Source organism: Zosterops lateralis (genome assembly GCF_965231275.1).
Source record: "Zosterops lateralis genome assembly, chromosome: 4".
Classification (NCBI taxonomy): Eukaryota; Metazoa; Chordata; class Aves; order Passeriformes; family Zosteropidae; genus Zosterops; species Zosterops lateralis.
The window spans coordinates 2,086,597-2,102,950 of NC_139765.1; the positions used below are offsets into that span (position 1 = coordinate 2,086,597).

General features: G+C 40.1%; 1 protein-coding gene across 11 annotated transcripts in view; it reads right to left on the reverse strand.

The window, feature by feature from the left end:
- The window catches only part of MICAL3 (microtubule associated monooxygenase, calponin and LIM domain containing 3), a 101,210-nt gene that overhangs the window by 78,304 nt on the left and 6,552 nt on the right, over positions 1-16,354 (reverse strand). For 10 of the 11 annotated variants that reach the window (XM_083858653.1, XM_083858652.1, XM_083858651.1 and 7 more), the window contains exons 4-16: positions 15,647-15,748; positions 14,978-15,133; positions 14,472-14,572; positions 13,652-13,909; positions 12,943-13,058; positions 11,533-11,659; positions 10,940-11,033; positions 9,677-9,824; positions 8,232-8,428; positions 7,576-7,688; positions 7,043-7,105; positions 6,161-6,334; positions 5,008-5,100 (exon numbers count right to left, since the gene is read on the reverse strand). In XM_083858653.1, the coding sequence (XP_083714779.1) occupies positions 5,008-5,100; positions 6,161-6,334; positions 7,043-7,105; positions 7,576-7,688; positions 8,232-8,428; positions 9,677-9,824; positions 10,940-11,033; positions 11,533-11,659; positions 12,943-13,058; positions 13,652-13,909; positions 14,472-14,572; positions 14,978-15,133; positions 15,647-15,748 (1,742 nt within the window). The remainder of the gene's footprint in view (positions 1-5,007; positions 5,101-6,160; positions 6,335-7,042; positions 7,106-7,575; positions 7,689-8,231; positions 8,429-9,676; positions 9,825-10,939; positions 11,034-11,532; positions 11,660-12,942; positions 13,059-13,651; positions 13,910-14,471; positions 14,573-14,977; positions 15,134-15,646; positions 15,749-16,354) is intronic. The other variant, XM_083858644.1, reaches the window with a different exon arrangement.

Below are 16,354 nucleotides of genomic sequence, written 5' to 3' on the forward strand. Positions count from 1 at the left end.
CTGAAGGCAAAACCTGGAACTCTCCATAGCGCAATTGGACTTTGCTTCATGAAAAATTACTTATTGCTGTGCCTTCAAATGCTTAAAAATATCCATCCTGTTGACCTAATTACTCTTGCTTGCAGCTCATTACTAATACAATTCAGGTCTCAGTGTTCTGTTCCCAGCTTCAGATCCTTCCTCTCTACCTTACCTACATTCTATTAAACAGAAATCCAGCTGGTTTATAGATAAAATAGAGCTGTATCTAATAATCTGCATATTACACAAAGCACATACATGTCCAATTTAACACCCCAGAAAACAAGCCCTTTAGTGCTGTACTCCTTGTTATGTACAGTCTTTTCTCCACCATTTCTTGTTTATCAACATGCCTTCTGCCTGATTTTTCCTTTCTTTTTTAGTTCTCACCAGAACATATCTGGAAATGGTTGCCACTGGGAAAAAAACAAAATGCTGTGTACCCAAAGGCACTGTTAGATAAGTCTGTAAAAAACTGCACGTGGTGTAGAGATATTACAGATGTTTATTACTGCCTTTGCAGATGAGCTGGCACTGACATCTGTTTGGGTGCTCTCTTCAACAAAACAAATAAATAATACACTCCTCTATCTCTAACAGATGCTACAAGCAGCTTAAACTAAAGCATATGCCTTTGCACTGCAGTGGATGAGGAACATTTATATGCTGTTTCAAAAGGCTCAGCTATGAAGTCACTAATTTCAAACTGAAAACATGGCAACATTCTCAACCATAAAGCTGTCTATGGATTTTCATCTGTTCATGGCCAAGTTTGCATTTCAAATGTCAAAATGTTCACAAACTTGCTTGTTTTTCCAAGGCAAATCTCAGAATATAAGGCTGGATAAATGGATGAAGTACATGTTCAGTCAGTCCTCCAGTAGAATGGATTTCCAAGCACACAAAGAAAAGGATGACTACAGGAAAGAAGAAAATAATAGTAAAGCAGATTTAAATTTAAAAATTAAGGTTTAAAAAACAGTATTTGCAGAAGTCATTGGTGTTTTAAGTTGTCTCCTGTTGAGGTTTCAGCTCTTGCTGTCTGTGGTCATCTCAGTCAGTGCTCATCTTCAATAAACAAAGTTCCAACAAAATTACTGCAAAGTTTGTACTACTGCCCTTCAGCACACTTTAGGGAATGGTCTCAAAAGAACAAGCAGCAGATCTCCAGAGGCAGAAAAGATGTGCACCAAAAGATGTGGGATCTCCATCTTACAAGTATCTTTGTACACATCCAACATGATTTAAGCTCATCTATTACACACAGAAGTTGTTGCTGAAGGAGACCAATGGAACAATAGCAGAAGACTATAAAGCTGAGAGTCTTGAAATCCAGGGCAAAACTCAGTTTAAAAGGTTTGTCTCTCACACCATGCCCAGTCAGATCCTCTTCTGGATAGACCACATGGCTTTCAATGGCTTCATGATCCTGGATGAGATGCTCTTTTTCCAAAAGCAGCCAAAATGGCTCAGAAGGCAATAGAGCACAAGATGGAAGATGTTCTTATAGAAGCAGACACTCATTTGAGGAGATTAACCACCACAACATGGAACACAATCCAGCCTTTTTAGGTGATATTAGCATCATAGTAAAGAAATTGCATTTCCACTGTGCACATTCACTTCACAATATCTTCGTGCATCATTAGATGCTGCTGTGGTGCTCATAAGAACACAAAACCAATTTTGACAACACAGGTCAACATCCTCAAAGCGTAACTCAATAAATCCAACTCTATAATCCAGTTCATAAAGGATGCAAGCCACACAGGATGCTGTGAGGAACACACTGGTGAGGTTTTCAACCCCTCTGCTCTTTGGAAGATATTGCCTTTCCAAGAGAGACAGCATTAAAGGTCTTGTGATCAAAGTAAAAACTGCTTCAGAACATTCTGCCAGGATTTCACTCTTTCCAGGAATTCTCTCTTAGCAAGCCACTCCTGCCCAACCCTCACAACACACAGAGGTATCTTGCCTTGCAAGCTGATGGAAACTGCTCACCTAATACCTTAACCCAAGGGTAAAGCAAGATTCTAGATTTAAACTGGTCAGCAAGTACAGCTTAGGAACTCCATCTGACACCAGCAGGCAACATCCCAAGGCAGATGCCAATTCCTTACCAGGACTGTGGCTCCAACCCAGACCATTTCCTTTGCAACTCTCTTCCTTGCAACCACTCTTAGTCTTTTGCAATATATTTTCCTCTTCCATGCAGTTTCCAATCCCATAACTGGCCTTCTCCCAGAGAGAGGATCTCAACTTCATTTTGCCAGCTAGTAAGAACATCAGGCAAGCTGTGGTTTCTCTCAGTAACACCACCCCTTGTCCCCTTAGGAGCTGCTTTGTTCCTGTTCAAAGCACTCTCCATTAGAAGATATTTGCTATGTGATACATTCAGTCAGTAGCACAAGTTTCTGCTCATGAACTTCAACACTTGTGCCAAAAGAGAAACCTTTCCAAAAGATTCATGGACAGCTCTTTCCAGCAAATATCCATCCTCCCTAAAGAACTTGTCAGAAGCAATACTAATCCTTTACAGCAAGTGCAGTGATAAAGTCCTGGTATGGCCTGGGGAGGTGGTGGAGTCACCCATCCCTGGATGTGTTTATAAAAAGACTGGATGTGGCACTTGGTGCCATGGTTAAATTGAGGTGTTAGGGCATGAGTTGGACTTGATGATCTTGAAGGTCTCTTCCAACCTGGTGATTCTGTGACAAGTCCTGGTACTCAGCAGCACTCCCCTGTTGGCAGTGTGTCACCCAGGGATGAGCTATAAAGCCAGAGTGACCAATGTCACCACAGAAGGCCAATCCAGCCCCATCAAAAGCTGCAGTCTCACATCAAGCAACCAGAAGCAGAAATCTCAGCAGGCAGCCAGGTACTGCTCCATCAACAACTTCCTGCAGGAGAGGTTTGTGTCCAGGCTTGGCAAGGCTGGCTGCTTGGCTCAGTGGTCTCAGCTGATTTCTGTTCTGTCAGGAATAAATGTTCCTGTGCACATCCATGGCTTTTGAATGAGGATAACTCATATTCTTCCTTTTCCCAGGAACCTTTGGAACAGGGACTCTTGTCAGTGGGGTTTTGATCCTTTTGTATCCTGCAGATTTTGCATCCTTGAGAGCCAGTTTTATACTTCTTCATTAGAAAAGCACTGCAAATCCTGCAAGAAATCTGGACCCAGGAATCAATCATCTTCTGTTGATGCAGTAAAGCCAATCAAGGAGACATCATCTCCATGTGTAATATTGAGAGGAAAATCATCCACACAAGGCAATCACTGCCAGTGGGGAAAAAAAATTTTAAATCCTCTGAAAGTAAAACTGTTGCAGAAAGATTTTTCAAAGATATGCCCTACACTGCTTCCTATACAGAGATGCTATCAATGTCAAGGATGAGCAGAAGGATTTCTTCTTCCTTTTTAAAAATTTCTTTTAAGCTGTGTAGTGCAGGGATAAACAAGAACAAACAAAAACAAAATCCTGCTCCCTGGTGAGGACAAAAATCTTCAATAACAACAGGAAATAAAACTTTGTCCTTTTTTTAATATCAATGATAAAAGGATGACAATAAGAACTTTTTTGTTTCACTATAAAGGCTTAATTATAAAGCCTTCATAAACTTTCAGTAACAAGTTCAAATAGAAATCTCAAGGGTGCAGGAATGTGGTATTTTCCAAGTGCTAAAACAGGGAGAGACAGGCAGTGCAATCTGGTTTTCCTTTTTCTAGAAGGTAATATAAGCAGTGCTCATCAACTCACTTAATACTGTACAGATTTTTTGCACCAGGTTTATCTTCCCCCTTGCTAAGTATTCCTGAGAAATAAAATTTTCCTTAATCATGAACGATGTGAATCCATCTCAAAGTGCTCATTAGCCTATAAAGAAGATTTTGATGAGACAAGAGGTAGAAGAACAAACACTGAGTCAGGAAACCAAAGCATCCTGACAGTTCTACTGACAATAACTCCCCTGGGCTTAGGTCTTCTTCCTTGTAAAGAAATCTTCTGGATCATAGCACCAGTCATGACATGCAGCATTAATTGTGCTGAATGCCTCAGACACGAAGATCACTGTGAATCCACATTCATCAAGAAGAGCAAATTTCCAAAGCAGTTTCATCTTCTTCCTCTTGACTCTGAAGTATGCTCTGATTAAACTATGGTCAGAAAGAAGTGGATGTTTCTCCAAATTATGGCTGTCAGCAGAATACTTCTGAGCACTCTCAGAAACATGAGGAGGCCATTTGAACAGGGGAATAGATGAAGCCAGTGAGATAAGTACCCTTAAATGCCTGAAAAGATCATCTATCAGAAGCCTTAGGTTTGGAAAGCTCACGGCTGAAAGAAAAACAGTAGCAGTGACAATGGCCCAGATCATTGGAGAGAAAATCAAATTTGATACCTGTTGATTTTTCTGCTGTTGGTCCCTATTTTATCAAAGAAAACCTAAAATTTACTGAATTTACTGTAACACAGGGGTCTGAAAAGTAACAAGTATGAGAAGCTGGCAAGGAAAGCTGCATTAAAGAAAGTGTCATTAAAGAAAGGGAAACCACAGGAAAGTTTCCTGCAACTACGGAACACCTAAGATTTCACACAGGAATAGCAAAACTGATAACCAATTTTACTCATTATATCAAGGAAGAGCTTTAATATCATAGATGATATGACATCTTTTACCTCATGAGTTTCCATAAATTGCTTACATATTTCCTCTATTTCTAACAGAAGAAGCTAGAAATTCTATAGCAAAAACCTCTGCTGCAACATCCGTGAAAATCTTGATAAAGTTGAAACCACCATAAAAGGGCAGGGAAAATTTGCTTAAATTTTATATTTCTAAACATGCATCACCACTAAAGGGAAATATTGATTTTATTCACTCAAAGTCATTTAAAATAATGAATAAGTTGCTGGAAAAGGACTGGCTTAAAAGCACACCAGGCATAGGTGGTGTTGGGTATTGTATCACAAGGAGTTTCTTTACCTGTTTCCACTGGGGAATGGGAGCAAGCCGGCCCTGCTCTCGTCTGCTGGATGCTTGGCTGTGAACACGTTCTTGATAAGGCAGGACAGGTTGCTGCATGCAGGTTGTAGGGAAGGTGGGACCAAGGAGGAAAGATAAAATAGTGAAGGAAACTCCAAGAAAGCCATAGGAATGGAATACAGAATAAGACAGACAAACATTTAAGGGGAAAAAAAAATAGGGTAGGGGGGGAATTCATTTAGCAAGTAAAATATGAAAAGGAAAAAAACCATCCAAAAATGGGGAACTTCACATATTTTTGGACCTTTCCTCTAATTTGTTTCTTCAAATCATTGGCTGATTATGCCAGCCAATGTGTAGCAGCTGAAGAAACATTTCATTGTGTGGACAGACACCAGCATTCTGATTATGTTACACCACTAATGCTGATGTAGTGTGGCACAGACAAACTCGACCTGGCTCTTAAACAGCCAGGTCAGGTCCCACTCAGCACAGAGCCGGGCACAAGCTGTGGAGATGGATTCATGCAGCAGAGCAAGGACTCTGGCACTTAAACCACACTGAGCCTCATCCTGCTGACACTGCACTGCCAAGCAGCAGCTTCAAGTGACTCAATCTGACTTCAAAGACAACCACCCTGCAGTTGCAGCAGTTCAGATACCATCCTGGATAACAAACAGGCCTCACTTGGAATGACACAAGCACCCTGATTGCCAAGAAACTCCCAGGCATTTATCTGCTGCACATACACACACGTACAAGGCTTAACCACACTTCACAAGAACAAACAGATGTAACCTGATATGAAAATGCTCAAATCAGAAATCAAATGGTTGTTCTTAAAGAGTGTAAGCAGAACATTCCTGGAAAGCTTTTAAAGAGTAATAGTAGTTATAAAAGAAACTAAATTGCTGGTAATATATTTGTGAAAGATTACATAACAAGGGTAATAATAGAGAAATGGATTTTTTTTAGGAAGTTCTTCTCCACCCTGTGCTTGTAAATTTTAAGCTTTGGGTAAATGTCACTCTTCTCTAAGAGAGCCTCTGAAGTAGAAAAGCAACACTAGCATCCAGTCTTGAGAAATGCATGCTGTCATTCATGGTTTTCCTCTACAATTCCAAAACACAGGGGTTTATTATCCCTCTCCTACCTGTCGCCGTAAGTTTGAGGATGGCACTGGTGCATTCTCTTCAAACTTGGCCAGCAGCTGGGTTGCCATGGACTTGACTTTGTTCTGATTCCCAATGGCAGCATCGATTCTCCTCTCTGTCAGGGCACTCACCAGCGTGGGCCTTTCTTCTCTGTAGCTTCGTGGGAGGTCCTCCTAACAGTCAGTGACATCAAAATTCAACAAGATACAGCCAGATCACCTTTTCCTTTCTACCCCTTTGCTGTGAAAAGTCACTTATGCTATAGATAACAAATCTCTTAGCCTCACTTAAAAGCTCAGATTTTAATTTCCTTTGGCAAATCACCAAATGTTCTGCTAAATTTTACTTATCTTTTCAACCTTATTTGATGCACTTACCTACCAAAAAGACCCAACTGAAACACCCCTGTGAAGCCCTGGACATAAACCAAAGGCCCATCTTCGAACACTAAACCCAGAGCACTGAATTTTAATCCATCCATTTGGCTACACACACTCAATTTTAAAGACTAAGGGGCATAGTAGGAATGTATCCTTTTTGCACAAACCAAGGTTAAAGTTTAATTATGCATCAAACTTCTGACAATATTGCATGACTTTACTAAGAAGTTTTGAGGGCCGATGTCCTCAGCAAACCATAGAAATTAAAACAGAGCATCAGGGAACTGCAACATTTCATTTGTTATGTAGTGTTCTTTCATAAACATTAGTAAAGTATTTGCACTAAAGATACCCTGAAAGTGTAACTCCTGAAGAAGAAATAAATTTTATCTAAATAATCCTATATAAAGCCTGGATATAAAAAAAAATGGAAGAACTGGAGTGGGAAAAAGGTACCTACCATTTATTTTGCTCCCTGACACCTCTCACTGTAATACTTACATCCTCAGATTGGCTGGTTTTTCTCCTCTTTCCTGCACCATCCAGTTCCTTTTCTTTTTTGTCCTGAAAACAGGAGTAGGGGAAAGAAAACAAAATTAACTCTCATATACCTCTCTGGGCTGAGATAAGTGTCATCAGTACAATTAATCACTTTAGTTGCAAAGCTTATTTAATTCTCTCTGCTCATTCTCCATTTGTTTAAGAAAAAGGATTTTTCCTAGATACTCCTTAAGGAGAATCTTACCTTCAGCTGGACAATTTCTTTCAAATCATTGAAAACTGAGCAAGCAGCTTTGTTCCAAGAGAAAATACATACCCAAACACTACCACAAAACTAAGATTTTAAGACAGAGTGCATACACAGACACAATTTTGCAGCCATAAATGTCACGTACTGCCCCACACCAATAGCTGGTGAACATGGTCTCCTGCAGACTAACTGCACTAACAAACACCAACAGCTGCATTTTTAGTGCCAATGTTTGGACAGCAGCCTGGCAGCCCCAGCAGCTCCCAGGGCTGTGCCTGGTCACCTTGGGAGTGCGTTTCCGAGAGATGCTCTGGCCCAGTTTGCTGAGGAAGGAGATGGGAGACTTGGTGCTGGCAATCAGGGCAGCCTTTTCTTCTGCATTCAGGTCCAGGCTATCTGTTAGTGAAAACAGGCACAAAAAGGGAATTCTATGAAGTTCTTTCCTGTGGTGCTGTTATTAAATACACAATTGAAGGACTCGCTGATTCCTTTTTAACGTAGCAGTCTTTTCCTTAAATTCTCTGTACAAAATGTCTCATGTCTGGAATTAACACCTTTCTCAGCTGTTCCGCTTTTTCATTTTGCCCAAAGCAGTTCTTTCAGGGTTTATAACCACCTATAACAGATACTGTGTTTACTCTATTGACTTTTATATTTAAAGAGCATGAATGTCAATATCCTTAAAAAGAGCCCAGAGGCTTAGAAATAATACATATTATATTTTTTAAAGGTTATAAAACCAAATTTTCCCCCCTCACCAGAGAGATACATGTGAATTAAGATCATCAGTAATAAAGAGCTGTAACAACATTATCAATATTTAAATTTATATGATTTAAATAAATATGGCTGGCCATATCGATTTGGGTTAGATAATTACATCTTTCAGTTCTGATCAAAGATGTTTTGGAGATGTTAGAAGTGCCCCAAACTGCTTACCACTAGAGGGGATGGTGTCTTTGAACATCTCATAGAACTGTGTGAGGTACATCACCATGGAGAGCTTATCTGGCTCTCCAACAGATGCCATTTCCTTTCCAGTCATAATGGGAGATATTCCAAACTCTTTCTCAGCAATGTCAAAAGCCAGTTGGTTATTCTTCTCCACATCGTGCTCATCCAAGGAATCAAAGTCTCTGCAAAGGGCAAAAAGAGGCTTTGCACTGAACCAAGTAGAAACCAGTCTTCTGAAAGAACTCAGACATCCACCTTTTTTTTTTTTTTCCTCTTGAAATCTTAATTTTATTTGCCATCAACATGGCAAAGTTGATGCTACTTAATTACAGCAAACTTTGGCTCAAATATATTATTTTTAGATTTGTTTGCTCTTCCTAAAAACCTAGACTTTTCTTCTTAAAAAGCATTATGCTCTGAAATACATCTCCACTTCCTCCTTTGCTGGAAGATTGTACATTTTCCCCTACACAAAATCTTCTGTGTGCTTGGAACTAAATTAAATCTTAACTTTTTTGTCCCTTTTTTTTCTTGACTGATCCATAGTTTTGTCCTCCTGGCTTTTCCCAAAACTTGTCTAACTATATAAAAAGCTATAGCTTGTAGAGAGTTATATGAACTATTTTAAAAGCTGTTTGAACTCTTCACAAGCTATAAAGCTATTAAACAGTGTAGCTCAGGTTAACTCAATTACACCAATATAGAAATAATTCAGTGCATATGGATTGGAATAACTCCACAATTTTTCAGTGTGTTTTACAGTGGATTATGTCTTCAAGTACAGCTCTAGAATTTACTTTTTCTGATGTCCCTTTGGGAAGCTGGAGGCGTTTCAGATTAAAGTACCAGAGAATTTGCTACTGTCACTTTTTCCAGCCAGTGATTTCCCATTTTAGAACCTGGACACAGTTTTACCCAATATATCACTGAAGAGAACACTCTACCATTCACTCAAATCACTGTGCAAACAGTAAAAACCTCTCTAGTTAAGCTGTGGGTCACTACTCCTAGAAAGAGCAGCCTGAAAGACTTCAGAAAGAGTTCCTTTGTTAAACAGGAAATTCATAAAGGACCGTGCAGACACTTGTTCTCAAGAGATTTAACTGAAGCTATGAACTGTTCCCTTACTCACTTCACACATAAAATCTGTCAGTCAATAATGCTTTCCAGTCAGTACCAATTTGAAGCTTAATTCTGCCAAATCATCCAGAAGAGAAAATGACAACACATTTATTTTCAAATTCATCAAGCTATCATGACCTTCCACTCTGCTAGTGAATCACTGGACATTGGCTCCTATCAAGTTTAATTGAATTCATTTCAATCCATTTCTTCAGTCACAAATGCACTGCCTCTAACTCCATATTAATGGTTCCAATTACCACCAATTTCCTGCTCTTCCCAGTTATTTGAAGCAGCCAGTTACTCACATTAAGTCTGGACGGTATCTGTGGATAATGGCACACAAAGCTAAGCCACTTTTCCATGACATTGTGAGATCTGTCACATTTACACCAGCATATCCATCAGTCTGCCTCTGGCACCAACTGAGCAATTTACTAGAGCGAGCTACAGACTCTGCAAAAAAAAATAGCACCTTTCAAAATAGAAATGCACAACAGCTCAAATTCTAAATACAACACAAACTCTATGAATCAACAAGCAAAATCTTAATGTAAAAAGCAAACTCCTACTACAGTGGGTAATGGAAAACAGGATCCTTATTTTCTTTCAAATAAAACACTATCATATCTATTTTAAATCCAAGAAAGTATTTTTCATTTGCTGAAAAGTAATTATCTAAGTTGTAACTTGCCAGATTTTTCATCCTAGCCATTGTAAAAGAGCCCCAGGAAATATAAAACAGTTGCAAAGGCTTGTTAACGATGATCAAAAGGACATACAGTAGCAATGCTCTCTAAGCCCAGATATACTGTTTCTAGAGGAAGAACTGCAAATGTACTTCTGTAACAACTTCTTCTCCCTTGAAAACTTTCCTTTAAAGGCACTGACCTATCCTGACCTTGTCTCTACCAGAAGATCTGATGAGATTAGAGCCTAAAGGGACATGGCTGCAGGGCAAAGAGCAGACACTACACAGCTATTCAGCACTGAAAGGGAGGCTTAGCAGCAAAGAGCCACTCTGGGAATCCCAAAACACACTCTGGGCATCCAAGACAAGGCATGCAAAAAGGAAAAGTCTGACAGAGCCCTCAGGGGAGAGAGGAGTAGATAGATCTGATATGCTTATCACAAGGCATCTAGCTCTCAGAATAATGCAAGCAAAGTAGAGGTTTCATTTAGTTGAGAGATGAGATGAAGAAAGGGAAAGCAGGAACATGCAAGACTGCACAAGCAATACCTTGTGTTACATTTGCAAGAGTTCTGAGTCTACTGTTAGAGTGAACTCAGTCCAGGCTTCTGCACTTGAAGCAAGTGGAAAGCACTGACTATACAAATAAATATGCTTAGAAAATTAACACCATTATAAGGCAAAGGAAATTAGGCAAACAAAAACAACTTCCCATGTCAATGGGAAATTGTAAGCTCAGACTGTTGACAAAACAATTGCTGAATACATTTTCTAAACTCAGAGGCTGGTTAAATAATACCCTCCAGCCCTGCTGCTCTCTTGTTCCTGCACTGATCCAGCTCCAGAATACCAAAAGCAATAGGACAGCAGGCAGGCCTACCATTTCGAGTCAGCTTTGGTGTCCTGGAGTTCACAAAGTTCTCAATCTCCAGGTGAATGTCTTTCAAGTCTCCTGTATTATACAAGTGGCGTACCTGAAACGACACACAAAAACATTTAGGATGATCAACACTCCACACAGCCCAGAAATAACCAGAAGACAATAAGGAGACATGCCAAGGTATAAAAAGGAAGATAAGTACATGTACGTAGCAAAAATCTGACCCCAAGAACCCCACAACAGCAAGGCTCAGCTCATCAGTGCTGAACAGTGCAGCTGACTGCTGCTGCTCAGTGGATACCAAATTGCAATGACAGACTGCTAGACTGGATTATTTCAAAGAAAATGCACATGCACACGTGGAAAACACAAATTTATAGGTTTCCTGTATCATTATACCACAGTTAAAATTATCAAACATTCCTAAAAAGGAATTTGTTCAAGTACAAAAGTCTACTCTTGACTGATGCAGCTGCCTTTCACTGCCTCCAGGTTATACACACATCACTCCCTGTTCCCAAAATATTCCACACCTTCACCTGAGGACAGACACTGCAGATTACAAGCCCTCAGAAGCACCATGTGTGATTTACCTGCTGTGGCCGTAGGAAGTTGACGTTGATATTGGGATATCGGGTGGCAGGATCGATGCTGTAATGGCTGAAGTTTTTACTCACGTTCTCTGGGGTGGTCTGAGGCAGCAGCCTGTAAATGCTTTCCCTTGGGAAAATAACACAAAAAAAAAAGATGTTTGGGGTTTTGCTTTGGTTCGTTTGTTTTGTTTAGGCTTTGTGGTGGTTTGGGGTTTTTGGTTTGTTTTGGCTGGTTTGAGGTTTTGTTCTGTTTTGTTGGGTTTTTTTAAGAGATGTATCACTACTACTACTAGGGCTAAATAAACTCTGGAGAGATAAACATTCAAATCAGAAATCTAACCACTTCAGACACTGCATAGCTAAGAGTCAGCATAAGCATATTAAAATCTGCACTTTCATACAACTTCAGAATTCCAAAGGAGGGAAGAGAACAATACACTTAGTGAAACTGAAGGGGCTGCTCAGTGCAATAAAGACACTGAGACACAGCAGGGGCTCAGGAAGAGAGGCCACCAAGGGGACTGGAGCATTTCCCCTGGGAGGAGAGGCCAAGAGAACTGAGTTTGTTCAGTGTGTGGAAGACAAAGCTCAGGGAAGATCTTACTGCTGTCTGAAGTGGCTAATGGAAAGGTGATGAAGTCTGGCTTCAACCTCAACATTATTTTCCTCACTGTTTTTTTAAATTCAAACAAATGGCATTTTAAGTATGAATTGTGGCATTATGCAATCTTACAAATTATACTATGGTTCCTGATGGTCAAAAGCTGCAGTTGAAATTTCAAATAAGACCTACAAACTGTTGCTTTTCCTTACTCCATCTTCTAATTACCTGAGTTCTGATCTCCAAGAGAGCACCTTGAGTCACCAAAACAACACTCAGGCAAAGCTGATTAAAACATCAAAATCTCAATGCTTCAAAAGAGACAAGATGCTGTTTGGCTTACATGAAACAAGGTGACCAAGGACAACATGAAAAACAGAAGCTCACATCTTCCTTAAAAGGAAATAATAAAAAGTATTCACAAGATAATAGGAAATGCCAAGAACTTTTGTATCCGGTACTTTAAAGGCACCTCATTTTCATCTGGTTTGCCATTGAAAGGCTGGTGACAGTTAGTCAGGCTCACTTTGTCCATGCAATGTCAATAAGCATCTAAAAAAACAGATTCCTCATCTAATCTTTTAAAACTAGGACTAGGAACAGCAACATTTCTTACTCCTCCATATACTTCAGTTTATCGACTCCTTTGAAAATGTTTTTTTCAATTGAATTATACCCTCAAGCATTCTCTAAAAACAGAGAGAGTCTGCATCTCCCATTCTGTCTATATATTTGTACTAAAAGAAACTGGAACAAAAGATGAGATGTTGGAGGATTAGAACTGTAAATGTATTCACTTTCTCCATTACCTCTCTGCAAGAACTTCCAAAGGACTAGCTCCGAGTGACCAACTTCGTACCATCCAAGCAGAGTCCATAGCAGCCAAAAATCCCCTGGCTATTCCAGTTCCCATTGGCCAAAATGGCTGATATTAAAGGTTACCATAAAAAAAAAAAAAAAAAAAAAGGCAGAGAAAGCAAAAGAATCACTTAGGGAAAATTTTAAAGAAATATCAAGTACATATTCAGGCAGTAATCTGCTGGGAAATTATAACTCAGTAATTAGCTTCAAGCTGCACTCCCACTGGGTTAGAGGAAACCAGATGTATGGTGAACAGCTCATGAGCTCTCCCCAAAGCCAATGTCTCTCTACTTCCAACAATAATTCACAGCCTGGAGTGCCTTAATGGCTTCTCTTCAAGACACTACTTTTCAACCAACTACAAAATGCTAATTATTAGCAGACCTACAGTAGGTTCTGTAGAGAGTCAACTCATCCCAAACAGAAGCAGATGGAACAGACAGAACTTCAGAAAAAGCTCTGCACACATTTTCTTCAGCGACACCATCACCATGCTAAAAATTCTATTTTCCCGACACTCCCACCTTTCCTTCAAACCTCCCACTTTACTCTACCCCAACCAGCAGCTTTCCCTGCAGTCTCTCTGTGTCAGGCAGCACACATTTCAGGGCTGGGGGGGGTCCCTCAGAGCCGACAGCCCAGCAGATGAGCACACACCTCGAGCAGGCTGTCCCCGACCAGCGCCACGAGCAGCTGGTGGCCGTTCTGCTCGCGCACCAGCGCCGCGTTCTCCGAGGCGTACATGCACGTGAAGTCGAACATCGCCACGTCGGGCTGCCCGTAGTGGTTGATGGCAAAGTCCAGAGAGGGCAGCTGCTGGTTAGTGGAGAAATCTGCTGCTTCCCTGGCGTAGTTCAGCAGAGCCTCCTGGTCCACGTTCTCCCGGGAGAGCAAGACCTCAGTGTCGGCGTGGTCCTGCCAAAAGCAGCCGAGTTAAAGTGCTGTGGTCAAACCCACGAGGTTATTTTTGAGATTGGTGTATATGGTAGTTGGCGTTAAAATTCTGACAAATCCACTCGTACAGATTTGGCTGCTGGTTTCTTTCATTCCTGTCTGTGTTAATGCTTCCAGGAGAAAATCTATAAATCTTTTATTGCAAACAGTGATTGGCCCTGCTTGTGTTTCTGACTGTGAAAGGGCTAAGAAACTTTTGAGCACTTTTCATTCCCATAAAATGAAGGAAGCTCAACTAAGCTACCAAATGTTCTTTCTGCATATTTTATCTCAGCATGAACAAAATTTCCAAATCTACAAAGGGAGACAAATTTGAAGAGGACAGGTTTTGTAATACTTGTCTGATGGTTTAAAATACTTCAGAAAGGCATTAACTGCCCTTTAGAACACAATTACAGCCATATTCTAAAATAATAACATTATGTGATGGAGGAAAAGCACATTTTCCTACTTTCACCTTACCAAAAGTAAATTTTCACCACAATTTTAGCTTACAGAGAATACACAAAAAGTTAATACCCACATGGCGTATCACTCCTTTATCCAGCAAGCTCTGCTTTTTGGCAGTCATGACAAAGTAGTGCGTATCATCTTTGTAGTAGACAATGTTCTCCAAGTCAATGCCTTGTGACAGAACAAAAGACATAGTAGTGAATAAATTAGGAATTATGTGCAACAAAAGTTCTATCAGAAGAAAGTAAATGGACACTGTATGGTTAGAAAAAGTCAGAGAGAATGCCAAGCAACTTTCTCCCATGTTCTGGGTGACTTTAAAACCTGAATTGTCAACAAAACTACAGACAGCACATTTCACCTGCATAAAGCTATCTTTTTAAAAAAAAATCCATTTATCATCGCTCTAAGGTTTACATTCAGATGCGGAGTACAAAACGGAGAACTCAGATTCCAGAGGCAGCAAGGACTGACTGCCTTGCACAAGACGCTTGTTTCTTGATTAAACACACAAACCTGAGCTGCGAAGTCGCAATAATAAAGACAAACTGGAAATAATGTGACAAACTGGCAAACCTGTGGCGTCTCGGAGATCCTGGAAGAACTTCTGGTTGAAGATGAAGGCCACTCCACTGATCTCCTCGACTTTGGCCTCAGCCGTGGTGTTGCGGTTGATGAAGTTGGCCGTGATGGCGATGGCGAGTTTACCGCGGAATTCTTTCCGCCGAAACCCTACAGGAAGGATAAAGTTTCAATGCTGAGAACAAGACACACCTTCAAGAGAAGGCTCAGTGTGCCACAGACAGGTGCACTCACAAAGTAAAGAGAGAGAAGGGAAGTGATGAGGTACAAACTCCTCCACAGAGGAAAGAACAATTGCTTCATCAGGAAAGTTAAGTGTTGTTTAGGGAAAAAGCTCCTCACCACCCCCTCTCTCATCTCTGTTCCCAAAGCTGCAATTTCCATAAAAAAATAATTTGGGATTCTCTGCTACACAGAATAATATTCAACACATCAGTCTCTACACCCAAAGGCAGGAATGACAACACTACTCAACTAAAGAAAAAATGTAGGGAAAACTATCCAGATCAAAAACCCTTATGTATCTGTTAGTTTAGAGGAAGAAAACAAAGACCACCCACTTGTCAAATGTCTTTGCAGATGTTGATTGGCATGTTAAAGGCCACTTTTGTTCTATCAAATTTAAGAATAAGTTTTGGAGGTGAATTATGGACACATCATTACCTTCTAAGGTGTTTCTCCTGCCATCCCCTCCAATGATTACTTCAAACTCATACTCAGACACTGGATGGGTTTTGGGGTGGACCAACGCACGCCAACCTATTCCTGTAGATAAACTCCAAGTTAATGACAATATAAATGGCAATAATAATAGAAATAAAATAGATAAAACCAGTTCTTACTATCAATAAATCCTTCAACATGTGATCAGTCAAGAAACCCTGCAGGACAGCTACATTGATGACAGGGCTATTCCTGAGTTGTGCAGCAATTCCATGTGAATTAGAGGCTGACACAGCTCTGCTAAAACTCCACTAATTCCTTTAAGTGCCACTACAAACTTCTCTACTATCTATACCATTAATAAAAGGCCAAAAAACAAGTAATCTACATCTCCTGTGGTGATCAGAGAACAGGTTTCACAGTGGTACCAAAAGCATAACAAGGCTCATTCACCAATATAAATATCCTCAGTGAATGCAAAGAAAGAAGTTGTTTCAAAATGTTATCTGAGTGTTATGTAATAGGCTTAAGTATTTTAGAAGCAATTACAATTTACCATGTCTTGGTCTATTTCTGTGTAGTCCTTCTGGTGACTTTGTTTCATACAGTAACTAATTTGGATTTGTCACCAGAAGAAACAAATCCTACTAAAAATCCAAGCAAAAATGGATTAATAAGAATAGTTATTAATGGAGCACGAGGAAAGGA